The sequence below is a fragment of the Aspergillus vadensis genome (genome assembly GCF_003184925.1).
Source record: "Aspergillus vadensis CBS 113365 unplaced genomic scaffold BO88scaffold_2, whole genome shotgun sequence".
Lineage (NCBI taxonomy): Eukaryota > Fungi > Ascomycota > Eurotiomycetes > Eurotiales > Aspergillaceae > Aspergillus > Aspergillus vadensis.
This window is the reverse complement of record NW_020292040.1, coordinates 1,811,887-1,827,732: the sequence shown is the minus strand read 5'-3', so window position 1 is coordinate 1,827,732 and position 15,846 is coordinate 1,811,887. Positions and strand designations below refer to the sequence as shown.

General features: G+C 50.3%; 8 protein-coding genes across 8 annotated transcripts; 4 read left to right on the top strand and 4 right to left on the bottom strand.

Annotated features, from left to right (window-relative positions):
- Positions 1–328: 328 nt before the first annotated feature.
- On the top strand, positions 329–3,928 carry cym1 (pitrilysin family metalloprotease cym1). The gene is made up of 2 exons (XM_025701227.1): positions 329–826; positions 901–3,928. Exons 1-2 carry the CDS (start codon positions 453–455, stop codon positions 3,710–3,712), a joined length of 3,186 nt encoding a protein of 1,061 aa, XP_025567603.1. The 5' UTR covers positions 329–452; the 3' UTR covers positions 3,713–3,928.
- Positions 3,929–4,552: 624 nt separating this feature from the next.
- BO88DRAFT_440940 (Zn(II)2Cys6 transcription factor) lies at positions 4,553–6,856 on the top strand (the record flags this gene model as incomplete). The annotated part of the gene is made up of 8 exons (XM_025709839.1): positions 4,553–4,665; positions 4,723–4,742; positions 4,800–4,883; positions 4,935–5,224; positions 5,286–6,034; positions 6,095–6,309; positions 6,368–6,431; positions 6,498–6,856. Exons 1-8 carry the CDS (start codon positions 4,614–4,616, stop codon positions 6,854–6,856), a joined length of 1,833 nt encoding a protein of 610 aa, XP_025567602.1. The 5' UTR covers positions 4,553–4,613.
- Positions 6,857–6,938: 82 nt separating this feature from the next.
- BO88DRAFT_484678 (uncharacterized protein) lies at positions 6,939–8,845 on the bottom strand. The gene is made up of 2 exons (XM_025712298.1): positions 7,560–8,845; positions 6,939–7,488 (listed from the first exon to the last, which is right to left on the bottom strand). The coding sequence occupies exons 1-2, from the start codon at positions 8,646–8,648 to the stop codon at positions 7,282–7,284; spliced, it is 1,296 nt and encodes a 431-aa protein (XP_025567601.1). The 5' UTR covers positions 8,649–8,845; the 3' UTR covers positions 6,939–7,281.
- A 229-nt stretch (positions 8,846–9,074) lies between these two features.
- Positions 9,075–10,229, top strand: BO88DRAFT_449672 (protein N-lysine methyltransferase family protein; the record flags this gene model as incomplete). Its single annotated transcript, XM_025710512.1, has 2 exons — positions 9,075–9,559; positions 9,623–10,229. 2 exons carry the CDS (start codon positions 9,075–9,077, stop codon positions 10,227–10,229), a joined length of 1,092 nt encoding a protein of 363 aa, XP_025567600.1.
- Positions 10,230–10,496: 267 nt separating this feature from the next.
- BO88DRAFT_468494 (alpha/beta-hydrolase) lies at positions 10,497–12,112 on the bottom strand (the record flags this gene model as incomplete). Its single annotated transcript, XM_025711565.1, has 2 exons — positions 10,497–11,995; positions 12,054–12,112. 2 exons carry the CDS (start codon positions 12,110–12,112, stop codon positions 10,792–10,794), a joined length of 1,263 nt encoding a protein of 420 aa, XP_025567599.1. The 3' UTR covers positions 10,497–10,791.
- Positions 12,113–12,297: 185 nt separating this feature from the next.
- BO88DRAFT_468486 (uncharacterized protein) lies at positions 12,298–13,962 on the bottom strand (the record flags this gene model as incomplete). The annotated part of the gene is made up of 3 exons (XM_025711564.1): positions 13,305–13,962; positions 13,123–13,225; positions 12,298–13,061 (listed from the first exon to the last, which is right to left on the bottom strand). Exons 1-3 carry the CDS (start codon positions 13,731–13,733, stop codon positions 12,298–12,300), a joined length of 1,296 nt encoding a protein of 431 aa, XP_025567598.1. The 5' UTR covers positions 13,734–13,962.
- Positions 13,963–14,105: 143 nt separating this feature from the next.
- Positions 14,106–15,065, top strand: BO88DRAFT_440937 (putative 2-hydroxychromene-2-carboxylate isomerase). The gene is made up of 4 exons (XM_025709838.1): positions 14,106–14,245; positions 14,309–14,408; positions 14,468–14,751; positions 14,810–15,065. Exons 1-4 carry the CDS (start codon positions 14,171–14,173, stop codon positions 15,011–15,013), a joined length of 663 nt encoding a protein of 220 aa, XP_025567597.1. The 5' UTR covers positions 14,106–14,170; the 3' UTR covers positions 15,014–15,065.
- BO88DRAFT_432161 (uncharacterized protein) lies at positions 15,016–15,747 on the bottom strand. The gene is made up of 2 exons (XM_025709342.1): positions 15,350–15,747; positions 15,016–15,275 (listed from the first exon to the last, which is right to left on the bottom strand). The coding sequence occupies exons 1-2, from the start codon at positions 15,624–15,626 to the stop codon at positions 15,139–15,141; spliced, it is 414 nt and encodes a 137-aa protein (XP_025567596.1). The 5' UTR covers positions 15,627–15,747; the 3' UTR covers positions 15,016–15,138.
- Between the last annotated feature and the right edge of the window lie 99 nt (positions 15,748–15,846).

Here is a 15,846-nt window from a genome sequence, read left to right as displayed (position 1 = left end):
AACGCCGGACGGCTTGAGGATCTTGCCGGGGAGGATTGAATAGTCGTAAGAGGGGGGATGCGCACTTGACCTGCACTAGCCTCTTTTGAAAACTTCTCTTGGCGCCTTTCTAATTCACGGTCCGCCTTCCGAATAGCAGGCCCGATCTGTCGCTTTGCCTTCCTTTCTTTTTCCTCCCTTCTCCATCCACTTTTGCATTCCATCCTCGAATGCTTCCACGGCACGTCACTCGCTTTATCTATCTGATATCGTGCTCGGTGTGGCCAATTGGTTGCGTATCCTAGTCTTTTGCGCTTAACCCCGGTCCGCTCGGGACCGCCATTTCCGACCACCTTTGGTACCCTAATCCCCGGCAGCGGACTCGCTAAAGTACGTCACGCCGTGAGAGTCAAGCCGGTGACCGTCAGTCTTTTGCTGTTTCTAGGCTTGGCTACCATCTTCAAAGTAACGCTATGTTGCGTTCATCGTTAAGGGCAGGCCGGAGGTCAGCTCCGGCCTTGCAGAAACCCGGACGTTTACTGAGATCGGATAGCGCTCTACTCCGCTGGAGCCAGATAAGAAGATCTGCTTCGACTGTCACAAGCCTTGAGAACTTTCCGGAGATTGGTGAGGGGATCCATGGGTTTACTGTTCAGGAGAAGAAGCACGTTCCAGAACTGCACCTTACAGCAATCCGCTTGAAGCATGACAAAACCGATGCCGACTACATCCACGTGGCTAGAGAAGACAAGAACAATGTCTTCGGTATCGGGTTCAAGACGAATCCCCCAGATGCTACTGGCGTGCCGCATATCTTGGAGCATACTACACTTTGCGGAAGTGAAAAGTGAGTGTTCCTTGACATACGTAGAATGCGTGACATACTGGGCCCGAGGACTAAACAGGATTCTTTCTACCTAGATATCCCATCCGCGACCCTTTTTTCAAGATGCTACCTCGGTCTCTTTCAAACTTTATGAACGCTTTCACCTCCGCTGATCATACCACCTACCCTTTCGCCACGACAAACCCGCAAGACTTCCAGAATCTCCTCTCGGTCTATCTTGACGCCACGTTCCATCCGTTGTTGAAGGAAGAAGATTTCAGACAGGAAGGATGGCGGCTAGGTCCGGAAGATCCTCGCGCCATACTGGCCCGCGGAGAGCAATCGCAGGCGGACCAGAAGCCTGAGGACATTCTTTTCAAAGGTGTCGTCTACAACGAGATGAAGGGCCAAATTTCGGACGCCAATTACCTCTACTACATCAAGTACAAGGAGAATATCATTCCCGCGCTCAACAACTCTGGAGGAGACCCTCAGTACATCACCGATTTGACCCACAAACAGTTGGTCGAATTTTCGAAGCGCAACTACCACCCCAGCAATGCCAAGATTTTCACCTATGGTGATATGCCACTGAGCGCTCATCTCCAACAAATTGGGGGTGTGCTGGATGGCTTCCAAAAGGGAGAGGCTGACACAGCTGTCAAGCTACCGATCGATCTCTCTAAAGGTTCTCAGAGTGTGACTGTTTCGGGGCCGATCGACACATTCGCCAGCGAAGACAAACAGCACAAAACGTCGACTTCATGGTATATGGGGGATGCTGCTGATGTTGTCGAGACGTTTTCGGCCGGTATTCTCTCCTCGCTGCTCCTCGACGGGTATGGGTCGCCTTTGTATCGAGCCTTGATCGAAAGTGGCTTAGGGTCTTCATTCACTCCTAATACGGGCCTTGACGCTTCAGGTCGTGTGCCCGTGTTCTCAGCTGGTGTTACCGGTGTGAGTGCAGAAGAAGCACCTAAAGTCAAAGGTGCCATTCAACAGGTCTTCCAGGAGTGTCTAGCCACTGGCTTCAGTGACGAGAAGGTTCGGGGTTTCCTTCACCAATTGGAACTTGCTCTAAGACATAAGACTGCCAACTTTGGTATCGGTGTCATGGAAAAAACCATCTCCTCATGGTTCAATGGCTCCAATCCCATGAAGGAACTCGCCTGGAATGAGGTCATTGATGAGTTCAAGAGCAGATATGAGAAGGGGGGCTACCTGGAGTCCCTAATGCAGAAGTATCTCATGAATGACAATTGCCTAACCTTCACAATGGTCGGCAGTCCTACTTGGAACCAAGAGCTGGACGAACAAGAAATGGTTCGGAAGGAGGAAAAGTTCAACCAGCTCATTGAGCAGCATGGCTCCCTGGAGAAGGTAGTCGCCAAGCTGACAGAGGAAGAGCTTCAGCTGTTGAAGACCCAAGAGGAGGCACAGAACGCAGACTTGTCATGCCTTCCTTCCCTTCGTGTTGCTGATATTTCTCGGGAGAAAGAGCGCAAGCCTGTTCGAGAGTCGAAGGTTGACGGCGTAGACGTCGTCTGGCGCGAGGCTCCTACCAACGGTTTAACATACTTCCAAGCGCTGAACGCGTTTGAAGATCTGCCAGATGATCTACGTCTCTTGATGCCACTGTTCAATGACTGCATAATGCGTCTGGGCACAGCCAGCAAGTCAATGGAGCAGTGGGAGGACATCATCAAATTGAAGACGGGTGGAATCTCCACATCCTCCTTCCATGTATCATCCCCGACGCAGCTTGGAAAGTTCGCCGAGGGTCTTCAGTTCTCTGGTTTCGCTCTGGACAAGAACATCCCCGAGATGCTGGAGATCATGACTACACTTGTCACTGAGACCGACTTCACTAGTCCCAGTGCGCCAGCCATGATTCAGGAACTGCTGCGACTGACGACCAACGGCGCCTTGGATGCAGTGGCTGGTTCAGGTCATCGTTATGCCCTTAATGCCGCTGCAGCAGGGCTTTCACGTAGCTTCTGGGTTCAAGAGCAACAATCTGGCCTTGCGCAGTTGCAAGCTACAGCTAATCTGCTGCGAGATGCAGAGACCTCGCCAGAACGCCTTGCGGAGTTGATTGAGAAGCTTCGCCAAATTCAGTCATTTGCTATTTCTAAATCCTCCGGTCTCCGTGTTCGGATGGTCTGTGAACAGAGCAGCGCCAAGCAAAATGAGTCCGTGCTACAGAAGTGGCTTACGGGCCTACCACAAGTCCGCTCACCGACATCTACACCCAGTATTTCAGCTCTCGGCTTGGGTGCCCACAAGGCTTTCTATGACATGCCTTATAAGGTCTACTACTCAGGCTTGGCTATGCAAACCGTCCCTTTCACCAGCTCATCCAGTGCATCGCTTAGCGTCCTCTCTCAGCTTCTAACACATAACTACCTCCACCCAGAGATTCGCGAGAAAGGCGGCGCCTATGGCGCGAGTGCCATGAATGGTCCGGTGAAGGGAATGTTCGCTTTCACTAGTTACCGGGATCCGAACCCTGTTAACACCCTGAAGGTCTTCCAGAACAGTGGTGTCTTTGCCAGGGACCGAGCTTGGTCTGAACGGGAGCTCAACGAGGCGAAACTGGGCATCTTCCAGGGTCTCGACGCTCCAATGAGCGTTGATGAAGAGGGTGCGAGATATTTCATGAGCGGCGTGACTCATGAGATGGATCAGCGCTGGAGAGAGCAGGTCCTTGATGTCACGGCTAAGGATGTCAATGAAGCAGCTGAGTCCTTCTTGGTCCAGGGCTCGCAGCGTTCCGTGTGCCTTCTCGGCGAAAAGAAGGATTGGATTGAATCGGACGGCTGGGACATGAGAAAGCTTTCCATGGGAGTCTCTGGTGAAAATGACCAGGCTGCTATGGACGCGCAGGATGCCGCGGCATCCGCCTAGACGCACTACCAGACGTTTCAAACTAGGAACGCGTTTGATACCTACGTTGTTGCTTTTCACTGACTTGGAAACCTTAGTAAAATCGTCGGTGTTATTTCGACAGACATGTGTACCATATAACCATGTATTATTATCACGATGTTCTCACGCACGACAAGAGCCTGTATATAGATTTTTACATGTACAATACCCCTTCACTCTTCACTCATTCTGGTTGTTGGAAATTTCTAGACACTGTGGCCTATCCAATGCACGCGCTCTCAAGAACAGACGAGCTCTATCTCCAGTCTATGCACTATGACCGGTAGATGGCCAGTCCTCCTATCCAAGGAGCAAGCGCAAGATCAACAGGAATGTGAACCCGCAGTAGACGAAGGTCTACTACCATGGTACACTTCTATATTCCCGTTTTCAGACCCGCCCTGATCCTTTTCAGCCTACGCAGGGCGGACTAAAAACGAGGAAACAGAGTCGGGAGTGGTCGATATAACTAGAATATGCAATTACAGTAACCTCTTTACATATGCGTTGAGGTGAAAGAACCAAGGTCGGCAGGTCAGCAGAGTACTCTTTACTGTGATTTCTCGATGAGAGGGGCCATTGTGTCAATTCCATGAAAGTAAAAGTACTAGGAATGGACCGGTCTCGGATCAGCTAAATGGGACCAGATCTTGCTGTTATCTCCATTTTCCAATAAGCTCAATCGCTTCTTATCAGAGGCTAAAATAGTCAAAGGAATAGCTCCGACTCACGTGGCACTTGGCAAATTATGCTTTCGACTATAGTACTTCCTTCAAAAGCCCTTTTACAAGGTATGCTCATTGGCATTGGGTGTAGAGACCTCAAACGGTTAGGTTTTACCAGGCCCTGCTAGACATTCAGTAATGCCACACTCATCATCATGCGGGGAACAAAAGCGATCTCCCTCGGTCCAAAGCCGACCAAGGCATGCGGTAAGTGGCATCGGTTCTTGAAGGCTTAAGCGAAGCAGGGCTGATCGTCCCATGCAGTCAACTGCCGCAGATTAAAGGTCAGAGACGGTACTAAGTCTTGTATGATGTGACTGGGCATGCTGATACCCGCTAAGATGAAATGTGTCGTGGACGGGACTCCTCCATGCCGCCGATGCCGACACACAAAGGCTAGTTGTGTCTTCAGACCAAGATCTAATGTTAGAAATTCGGTTAACTAAATATCCATAAATGATGCTTACTGGGTCTAGGCAGCATTAGCAGTTCATGACGTGGTGAGACTGCAACAAGACACGCCAGATAGAAACCAAGACATCAATGCGATTCTTGGCCGTCTGGATAGGATTGAGAGTGCCCTGGGTTTTGATAGAGGAAGTAGCTTTGTGACAGCAGATAGTCCTGGCCCAGATCAGGATGAAGGGTCTGAGAACATATCTCTGCGCGCCCTCTGGAAGGCCGTCAGGCACCTCAAACAGATCACACGGCCTGCTCAGGATGAAGCTCTCTGGTCACGTCCAGTTGTCAAGCATCTGTGGTATTCGTACGCAACCTTCTCCATCATGAGCAGTGCCATTAAGATGAGCGGACTGATACCAGTGAAGGTTCCTCAACAACCTACCCCTCCTCCACTTTTTGAAGGATCAGAGTGCTTTCGCATCACCGTCACCCCTATTACTTGCATCTGTTCTATTCATATCCGCTCTTCATGGCCCGTCCAACGATCTATCGGAGTTTACGAAAGGATACTTTGTCGCCCAGTGTTGCGCAATTGCCGAGCTTGTTAATCCAGTGCCATATCTTTCTCCAGCGGATATGTCTCGAAGCAGCACAGAAGACCCCGATCAATCCATGAATGCTATAGATGATTCGCTGACTTTTCAGAACATCCTCGGTCTAATTATGGCCAGCTTGGGCTCAGAAGCTTATGTGCCAACTACCGGCACATGGATAGCCATCGCGTATCGCCTTTTACTCGATCACACACTGCGCGAAGTTGAAAACACGACTCATGACTGGGCTGGGCTGTTCTCAGGTCTCCAGGTAATTGATATTGAGCACGCTTCCATGCATATGTGTTGTCCCCTATTACCTGAACAACCACCCCTACCCACCCTTGCCCAATACAACGCCCGCGAAGAAAATGCTTTCCATGGCCTCATCCAAATGATGCATCACGGACTTAGTCATTTTGTCGGACGAGGTCTCCCCACTATATGGTCTTTCGTAAGCGCAAAAGAGCGTGAGGTCCTCTCGCCAATACGGACACCCTTCACAGATGAAGATGCACGGGTTATCCGCCTTTGGGCCCGGAAATTGGACGACTGGCTGGTTCGATATAATGCTGCATCTCGTGAGATCTCTTAGTGGCCCGGTTCAAGGGAGAGTATGCTGACGCGAATGTCACTTCCAGAGCCATCCCCTTCTGATCGCCAGGGCATACTCATCCTCCTACAATACCATCTACACAAACTATACGTCTTATCCATATATCATCCAGCCAGAGGATTCGATCTAGGTTCTACGGATATCGCACCAGCCGAAAGACACGAACTACTAGTCTCAGCCCGTGCAGTTCTGCGGCTTCGTCTGGACGACGCTAGTATATGGTCTAACTGGGATTTGATAGTAAAAGCCCCCTTCTTCTAACCATCTCGTACACCTCCAACACAGCTGACCTTCTTAGATGGTAACATTCGCAGCCATGCTACTACTCCGAGGGATCGAAGACGGCGTACTACACCAAGACGGTGAGAGAGTGATACTTGACTGATCTCATCGTGAACCACGTCCATTGCTGACCTACACCTGTACAGACCTCCAGTTGATTGAAAAGCACATCGACAGCCTGAAAAGGAACCATTCATCTGTGCCAAGCATCCATAGCATACTGGCTGATCGACTCGAGTCGGGCCTACAGAGCATGCATACACCGCCTGAGATGGGACCCGATTTTGCATTCCCCGCTCCGGAAGAGGATTATTCTTGGGCGATCTTTGATCAGGAGATCTTGTCTCTGGCGAATCCGCCGTGGCTGTATGAGAGTATTCCTCCCCTTGGGGAGTTGCCAAGAGCAGATGAGAATCAGGGTGGGTTGTCGGCGCGATTGGAGTATACTGCTTTGGCGCAGGGAGGTGCAGATGCTTTGGGTGGGGGTAATATCGGATATAATTGATGCTGTGCTGTTAGGTGGCATAGATAAGGGAAAGTACCGGGTGAGGAGTTTACTAGTGTGGTTGTGAGACGAAGACGCAAGAATTGTCACATCTTCCAGATACGGAATATATTCAAGTTTCGTGAATCATCATGTTAATGTACAGTTCATCAGAGGTCGCCATAAGAAGCATAAGACGGCTGCGTCCTCATATATGAGAGAGATCGCTGAAGGAAATGGGAATTTAGATGGTTAGGTTTGGCCTGCAAACCTGGATTAGCGATTAGCCGTGCTTCCTCCACGCATAGCAACATGGCGCCCTTTATTCAATCAATAGAGGCATCATCCCTCGAAGCATCTGCTGTAGTTTCCTGATCAGATAGATTCGGGGCATTGCTTTGGTCGTGGAAATGACCCGGATGCGATGCAAGACTAGCATCGCGAAATTATGGCGTGGATGGAAATGGGGGAAATGGTTCGGTTTGTGAGTCGTTTCCGGGGGAGCCCGGATTCAGCGACTGCTGAGTTTGTACATCCTGACTTTGAGAAAGTGAGTGTTCTACAGTTGAGTCTAAATGATTATCAGCGGACTCTTGATGAGCGGCGTCCGACGAAGGTGTGTGAGGCTGCGGAGATGGTGAACTTTGTGAAGCCTACATGGTTATTTTGTTAGCTCATCTTCTATAACTCTGGCATGGGACAAATCATTATATGAGCTACCTACCTCGTCTTTTGCTTGGTTTAAGCCTCGTGTTGAAGCCAGCTGCTGCGCAGCAAGCCGTCTTCGCGCAATCTCTGATTCTTCTTCAAGCGCTGCTTGCTCTTCTTCTTTTTTAAGATCGGCTAATGTAGGGGTGCTGGCTTGGCGAGTGACCTCTACATACGACCCCTCCGGAGACCGCAGACGGCTGCTCCTCTTCTTCTTTTTCTTTCTCTCCTCCTTGGAAGAGGCGGTTGTTCTTAAACTAAAGGTCCCAGACACCGACCTCATACTTGCAGGCTTATCCCCTATCAGATCAATTGAATCGAGTCCAGTCCCGCGACGACTGGCCAGAGCTAGAGCGAACTCATCATCTAGTGGCACTGCGTCTTCTTCCTCGTCGCTGGGAATCAAGTCACCCCGCGAGCTCAAGGAATTGGCCGTGTCACGCGATGATTGTGTTGAACTCCGATATCTCCCATTCAATCTTGAGGTGGCTGGGCCTTCACTTTCCTCGGTTTCTTCTATGAGAGGCTCATCTTCAAGTTCATGCCGTCGCAATCCCACGGGATGTTCTTGAAGATCTGCCGCTGACGGCCGATATTTCAGCCCTCGGGCTCCAAATCTCCATGGAAAGCGCTCTAGAAACCCCAGGAAGGAGGAACTCGGGATAACAGTCGGGTCATTACGGTCGTCAGACATTATAGCAGTGCTCTTTCGCCTTGTGCGCCGAGCACCATAGCTCATTTTCCGCTGCCTTCGAGGCTGTTCGGAACTCCCCCGAGCCAAGCCGCTTCCAGCCAGTAAACGATCCAGTTCGTCAGTACCCCATCCTAGCAAACCGGCATTTGGATCCTCATTATCCCAGTCATCGTAGAAGTCGAAATTAGCCTCTGCGCGGCCGCGTCGGCGGCGTCGAAGCTGGTCTTCGCGGCTAGGAAGACAAGGCGCAGTGCACGAGTAGATACAGCTCCCAATCGCTGCAAAACACGGTACCACATAGTTGTGGGAAAAGGTATATAAGCCCTCCTGGGCGCTCTCGTTTGCAGACTCGAGGTTATGATGGATTTGGTTGATTGTCTGGCGGACCCGAGGGTCTCTCGATCGCATCATGCCGGCTGACGGTAGGGATGCGACGTTGGCTCAGAGCCACGCCGCGGCCGCAGGAGCGATGGGTTCACTTTAGAGTGAAATCAAGTATCCCCATGGGATAGCTGTGCTTAAAATGGGGATCTCGGAGTGAATCGGGAGATATATTCCTGCAGAAAAGGGAGTCGGTATACGATAACAGCAGCATTGGAGAGGCGGAGATAATAACGAGGGGAGATTCCCCGAGAGGGAGCCTGAGGAACCAACATTGCTCTTGAATGGTCGATGTCATCGGCCCGCCTTTAGTCAGCCCGCACGTGCCCCGTGCCAGAATCGGCTGTTTTCCAAGTACTATTGTCCATACACTGCTTCTTCTGCCAATCGCATGGTCTAGTATACTAAGCTCACTTCTGGCGCCCGGTTATCGCCTAGTAATTGCTCATCTTTAGCATGGTTTACTATATTCGTTTTCTCAAGACCCCGAGGTTTCAGAAACAGAAACCCGGGTCTATATCCGTCTCCGCTCTAATTTGCATCACTACAGACCTGGGAGACGATTTTCTTGCACAAGATGTGAACTTGCTTGTAACACTGAGTCTCAATGACTCTGGTAAAATTCTGTATCAGGAACCATTGAGCTGGAAGGCTGGAAGGCGCGAGCTTCCAATAATGCTCGGGCCCTTTTCTGCCAATATTTCTCAGCAGACAATCATCCTAGGCGTGACGGCCACAAGTCCGCAGAAGCGGTCTCCCTCACCAGATCGCTTGCTGGGCAATTCCAGTCTTCCTCTAGTCATGTCAGCCTGGAGCGCACCTTTTGGTGGGTCGCCGTCCTCGGTAGCAGAGAAGCTTGTTGAGAGACGCTTTGGACCCAAGGATCGCCTAGGCTTGAGGATTTGGGAAGAGACGGGGAACAGCATAGCTCGGCATATCTGGTGAGGCTTCCTCATTTCAAATGGGGCTATATTCTTCCTTGTACGTGGCTTACATATTCTCAGGGATGCGGCAGTGGCTTCGGTCGTATACCTTCAGCAGATAGTGACTGGAGACCCTGCAGTCTCTGTGCCATTGTTGCAGGGTCTTCTTCGCGGCGAACGCAACTCTCCTCTCCATGTTCTCGAACTAGGATCAGGATGTGGCGTTGTAGGGATTGCTCTTGCAGAGCTTCTCCCTCAATGTTCTGTAGTACTTACTGATCTGCCCGAGGTGGAGGAAATTGTGACACAGAACATAGCTGTCGCGAAACCGGCCGATTCCTCTGAGCTCGAGTTCCGCACCCTTGACTGGGATGAGGAACTTCCGAGTGACTTGTGCGGTGGCTCGATAGATCTTGTTCTAGTGTCGGACTGTACCTATAATGCAGACAGCTTGCCTGCATTGGTGTCAGTACTGAGCCGTTTAGTGCAAATGTCGCCTGAGGCTGTCATCTTGGTGGCGTTGAAGAGACGTCATGAAAGCGAGTCTATCTTCTTCGACCTGATGCAGTCTGCTGGGCTCCACAATTTGCACCTAGATCGGAAGCAGCTCCCATCGCAACATGGTCAAACTGATGATATTGAATTGCGTTGTTACGGCAGAGAAAGGAGTGTTTCATCAAGTCAATAGCTGGATTAAATGCGTGGATTGACATTTTTCCAAAACTAAATAAGTTTTGAACAGTCAGTGGCGCACTATTCCCCCATATTCAAGGTTAGCATTTACTGCAAAGGCAACAGACCACAGCTGCACGGCTCCTTCCGGGACTGGCAGCGATAACTAAGCGCAGAGCTTCGTTCATCATGCTCTTTCATAGCCCCGGCTTCTCGGGACTTTGTCTCTTCGACTGTCCTGCTCTGGTGCAGAGAGCTAAGGTACAACGGTTGGTCGTGTAGGGCTGCAGCTCTTGCACCCGCCACCTGATGGCCTAGAAATACAGTTCCCTGGTGGCATCTAGCACTCCACACGCCGGTATAATGAGAGTTCAAGGTCCAGGTTCTCACGTTCTTCCGGGGGCCATATTCTTACAACCCCTCTGCAGCAATTAGAGCAGAAGGATCTGTGACCATATGAGAATGGAGCAACCCGCTATACCCATAAATCACCGTTCAGCGGCATCCAATAGCCAGTTTCAGCCCGGGGGATAACTTAAAGCACAAATTCATGTACATACCATCTCTACAGCATCGACTCAACCAAACCAGCCCACTCTCTTGTTCACATATGTCCTGGCCCTCTCCATCGCCTCCTCCGCCTCCTTCTCGAATCCCAACACATTCCCTGCCCCAAAAATATCATGCGGTGCATCCTTCACCTCACAAATCTCAATATCATTCCCCAACGCCCTCATCTCCTCCACAAACGCCACCTGATCTTCAAAGAAAACCTCCTCCGTCCCCGCCTGCAGGAAAATCGGCATTCCCAAAGTCCTAAATCCATTCCCAAGGGGACTCAGAAACCTATGCCCCCTCTTCCAACCCTCAGGCGTTACCCGCCTGATACCCCAATCCAGCAAAGTCCCAGAAAGATAATCAACCCATCGACGCGGATGCCGATCAACCTTCCGCGCTCCATTCTCTGTTAAATCCAACCACGGACTCCATAACAACGCAGCCGCAGGTAGCGGTAATACCCCCGTTCCTTTTTCCTTCTCCTCAGCCAAGTATCTAATCATGGAGAGGACAAGATTCCCAACCGCCGAATCACCGGACAGGGTTATATTCTGAGGCTCTAAACCCAGCTTCTCGAGAAGATACACATAAGCCGTGATTCCATCTTGCAGGGCAGCAGGGAACGAGGCAGTTTCTTCCATGGCAAGGCGATACTGCGGCAGTATGTCGTGAGATTTCATCACCTCGCTGAGTATACTAGGGCTCCAGCTGTTTATGTTGAGGCGGACACCGCCGACAACATACGCACCGCCGTGGAAGTGAAGGATTACTCGAGCTGGTTTGGAAGAGGGGAGGGCAGGGTGCCATACTGCGCCGATGGGGACGGGACGGATGAACGGGACGCTGGTGAGGATGCTGCTGCGGGAGTAATGGAGTGCTAGTTGGTTGGACATGGCGGTGTCTAGCGGGCTGATGACTATGAAGCGGTCGCCTTCACGGCCTGGGGTAAGGGTTTTGGGGGCGCGGTATTCAACTGCTGTTAGGTAGTTCAACCCTAGGGAGTAGAGCCTTACGCCGATGACTTGGCGGTAGGTCCATGCTTCATGGGGCCGCGTGAAGCGGGGGAGATAGTAGATGAGGGTGCCGAGAAGACGAATGAGAAGAGTTGTGAGGGCGAAGGTGGTGTAGAGATTCGCTCGGAATGGTGGCATAGTTGGGGATAATGGGTGTCTCGAGTTGATAAACACCAGAAGTTTCTTAATGCATTTATATATTCTTTCGCTACTTGTTATGCTACTGAAGTGAGCAATTGCAAGAAGGATCGAGCCCAACAGAATAACACACATGATCAAGGATGATCAGAGCACTAGCTCTCATGCCGATTTCGACTACTACCGGCATGCAGCAGGAAAGCGCCCTTGCTTATATTGCAGGAATCCCCGCATCTTATCGGCCAATACGGAGTAACAACATTATTTTCGAGCTACTGCTACCTCAATAATACCTTGATAGGAAGGGCGATGGGCGGTCAAATAGGCGCTGATAAAATATGATTCAGACCAATCAACGAAGGACCTTGTCTCATATTATCGGGCAGCCCGGATAAAACTCAGCCTCTGGCTTCTCAAAGTACCGCGCCGCTGCAGGCCTGAACGATGCTGCATTGCACCCAACTTTGTCGGTTCTCCAAGGTAACCAGATGGAGGGGAAATTTGATTCTCGGTGTTTCCCAGAGCAGGTCTTTTAGATTCGCTCCAGAGCTTCCGGATTGACATACGGTTGCCTAAGCGCTGGAGTCGACGACTTCCTCGGTCGGTCAGGTTAGAAAGCACATTCTCTAGAGAAGAGTCTGCTGGGACAAATTCTGTATCGCGACGTTCGAAAGGGACGCGGTTGAAAGTATCGTAGACCACCTCTGGAAAGGCGATGCAGCGTCTGTTTCCGCGGGAGATCTGCTTGCCATCGCTGAGGCTAGAAGTCCGTGGAGGAGGCATAACTGGCAGCCCATTTCCAGGAAATCTAGGCTCGTCTGACTTATCATGAGCATAATTGATGCATCTCTGATTGAATGCGCTAAAATTTGCAGCTAGCGTCACTGCGCAGAGTGGCAAGAATGCTAGTCGCATAGGCTCAGTCGATATTTCCTCACCGGAGACTTTCTCCGGCTGAGGCGGCGAAGCACTGGCACAGAGAGCCCATAAATCGGAATACAGACGGCAGACAACAAATATATGTCCGCTAACCAGATCGAACTCATCAGAGCGTGGTTTATCATGATCGGACAAGGTATATGCAGGATCAACACAAATCACAAGGGATCCTTCGTGGATGGACTGCTTCTCATCTAACCCTAAACGTATGTCCTTGTATGCTTGCAATCGTGCAGGACTGCCTTTCCCTTTGTGACAGACGGAGCTCTGCAATAGCACCCGGCTCGGATAAGGCTTCACAGAGGCTCGCCAATCTGACAGAGTGTATTTCCTCACGGTACCCAATTGTTGCCATGTCTGTGGCCTGTCACGAGCGGGCCAGTCATGCTTGATACAGTTAGCCTATACACTCACGGTCTATTTGGTAGCCACCAGACACTCACAAGGATGATGGTCTCCTGATCAGACTGCGACTGGTTGGTTTCTGTGCCAGATATCCCATCTCCCAATGCAGCGGTAGCGTCACAGCCATCAGCGATGCAGGAATATGCATCATCCGGCATCTCGCTATCATCAGCTGCTTGGTCACTGCACGTTTCCTTTGTACCCCAGCTGCTGGTGCTTCCAGAGAAACACGATGTTCTTGACTGCTGTGAAGGGCACCAGACGGGAGGCCGGTGATAGTATACGGCATGGCGGCGCTTTTCAGTCACTGAGTCATGGATATACTCTGCATCAGGCGCATCAAACTCATAGGCGGATTCTTCTGAAGTGTCATTAACTGAGAAGGGTACTAGAAAGGCGTTTCCTTCATCTTTGAGTCGATCCCTGCTGAGAAGGGAGTCGACGCTAAGCATGTTGTACATAGCCATCTATCTTGTAAGTATGCAAGCAAGCACTACGTAGCCAGATACAGAGAGTCAATGCTACGAGCTGGATGATCTGCCGAAACATCCTAACTACAGGTGGCCGCATCGCGACTGCCCTTTAGGAGGACTACTGACAAGGAAGGCACGTATGGCCTTATCTGAGCAGAACACGGCAACAGTGCCCCAATTCCAAGCATATACAAAAGTGCATCAAAGATCTTGTCTACTCCGGGTAGACTTAGTAGAGTGAGGGGAATCAGGGATTAGAAATCAAGAGATGAACATCCGAACACCTCGGCTCGCGATGCTGACTCATCCAGAACAGGGGGGTCTACGGCCTTAACTAGACAAACTAGACACTCTGCGTGATACCTTCATCTTTGGTTTTTGGATCACATCACATTTAGCTTTCTTTCATCATCTTCGTCGGTTTCGAAACCATGGCTGTGCCGCGTATAAACGTCTACTTGGATGTAGTCAGTCCATTCGGCTATATCGCCTTCAGTGTTCTAAAGGTGCGCATATCCATCTACTTACTAGAGCTCAAATCATCACCGCAATATTCTAACGTCTAGAAGAACTCTGCCGTTTTTGCCAAATGTAACATCACGTATATTCCTATTTTCCTGGGTGGTATCATGCAAGCATGCGGAAATACTGCCCCTATCAAGATCAAGAGTGCGTGCCCCTTCAACAACTAGAATATGTCCATGACAACTTCTAATCAATGTATATAGATAAGGATAAATGGATTGAAAAAGAGCGTTGTCGCTGGGCTCGCTACTTCAACGTCCCAATTGTCCAGATAACCCCCGAAGGCTTCCCGCCACGGACGCTGAGTACGCAGCGTGCGCTCTGTGCGATTTCCCAGAAGCACCCGGACAAGCTTGTGCCAGCCTTCGAGGCGCTCTATCACTTATTCTGGGTAGAGGGTAATGCGAACATTGCGAAGCCTGAATGCTTCGGTCCGGTTCTCGAAGGGGTACTCGGAAAGGACGTGGCACAGTCGGTGTTGGCCGATGTATGTGACCTGTATTGCATAACCTTATGTTGAGTGTGTTTGCTAACTCGGTGTTTAGATGGATCATGGAGACATCAAGGCAGCCCTGATAGCTAACACTGATCGAGCGTTCAAATCAGGCGCATTTGGCATCCCCTGGTTTGAGTGCACCAACGACAAAGGTGAAACTGACACGTTCTGGGGAGTGGACCATCTAGGACAGGTTGCGGAATTCTTGGGGCTGGATATCAAGTCGGACAAGGGGTTCAAAGCTTGTTTGTGAGCGTAAGAGTACTACTTTGACAGCTACAGAATTCACTTTGATCAGAAGCAAGCTTCACGTATGCATGAATGTCCCAACATCACATATTATTTTATCCATCCGACCCGAATCTAGCACTCCCCCGGTTATACCTTCTTCCCCCTCCCCATATTATTCATACTCATATGCCTCTCCTGCAAAAACTGAATAATCTTCTCCCTCTCCAAATTCTCAATACACCGAATCTCATCCGCATCCGCCGGCTCAACGACACCATCTACACCTAGCCAAGATATTCAATCAGCATAACAGTAAACCAAACACACATACAAATAAAACAAAATACCGAGCACATACCTTCCCCATTCCCATTGTCCTCCCCATCACCACCACCCCCACCCATCAACGACCTTACATGTTCCCACGTACTATTCAAGAAATCCCCCGGCGCCGGCGCCGACGCCACTCCATCAAACATATTCTTCATCTCCTTGACACCCGATTGCGCCATATCATTCAGTGAGTTCTGGGGGGTCATCATCGAGTTCCCGTTCGAGCTGTCGGTCGTGGACGCGGGCTCTTTGTAGCCCATTTCTTGGGCGGTTTCGCGGGCGGTGTCGTCAACGGTTTTCATTGTGATACTATGAGTATATGTTTTATTAGGTAGAGAAAGGGAGATGTCCTATAGAGAAAATAATATATGGAAAGAGAGGTTTTATGTTTAGTAGAAGTGGTATTATCTTGCTGAAATGAATGATTGATTGGAGGATTTAGTTAAGTAGTTTATCTTATGTGGCCGATGACATCAAGTTAGTTCGGGTGGATCATGATATCATCGTTGTCAGCCTTGTGGA

What these genes read in the sequence shown, in the direction of transcription:
- BO88DRAFT_440937 (XM_025709838.1), top strand. Translation starts at nt 14,171, where the DNA reads ATGGCTGTGCCGCGTATAAACGTCTACTTGGATGTAGTCAGTCCATTC. An exon ending in TCGCCTTCAGTGTTCTAAAG is followed by an intron (nt 14,246 to 14,308) that starts GTGCGCATATCC and finishes AACGTCTAGAAG; the next exon opens with AACTCTGCCGTTTTTGCCAA. An exon ending in TGCCCCTATCAAGATCAAGA is followed by an intron (nt 14,409 to 14,467) that starts GTGCGTGCCCCT and finishes CAATGTATATAG; the next exon opens with ATAAGGATAAATGGATTGAA.
- cym1 (XM_025701227.1), top strand. Translation starts at nt 453, where the DNA reads ATGTTGCGTTCATCGTTAAGGGCAGGCCGGAGGTCAGCTCCGGCCTTG. An exon ending in ACACTTTGCGGAAGTGAAAA is followed by an intron (nt 827 to 900) that starts GTGAGTGTTCCT and finishes CTTTCTACCTAG; the next exon opens with ATATCCCATCCGCGACCCTT.
- BO88DRAFT_484678 (XM_025712298.1), bottom strand. Translation starts at nt 8,648, where the DNA reads ATGATGCGATCGAGAGACCCTCGGGTCCGCCAGACAATCAACCAAATC. An exon ending in TAAACCAAGCAAAAGACGAG is followed by an intron (nt 7,489 to 7,559) that starts GTAGGTAGCTCA and finishes ATAACCATGTAG; the next exon opens with GCTTCACAAAGTTCACCATC.
- BO88DRAFT_432161 (XM_025709342.1), bottom strand. Translation starts at nt 15,626, where the DNA reads ATGAAAACCGTTGACGACACCGCCCGCGAAACCGCCCAAGAAATGGGC. An exon ending in GGACAATGGGAATGGGGAAG is followed by an intron (nt 15,276 to 15,349) that starts GTATGTGCTCGG and finishes TATCTTGGCTAG; the next exon opens with GTGTAGATGGTGTCGTTGAG.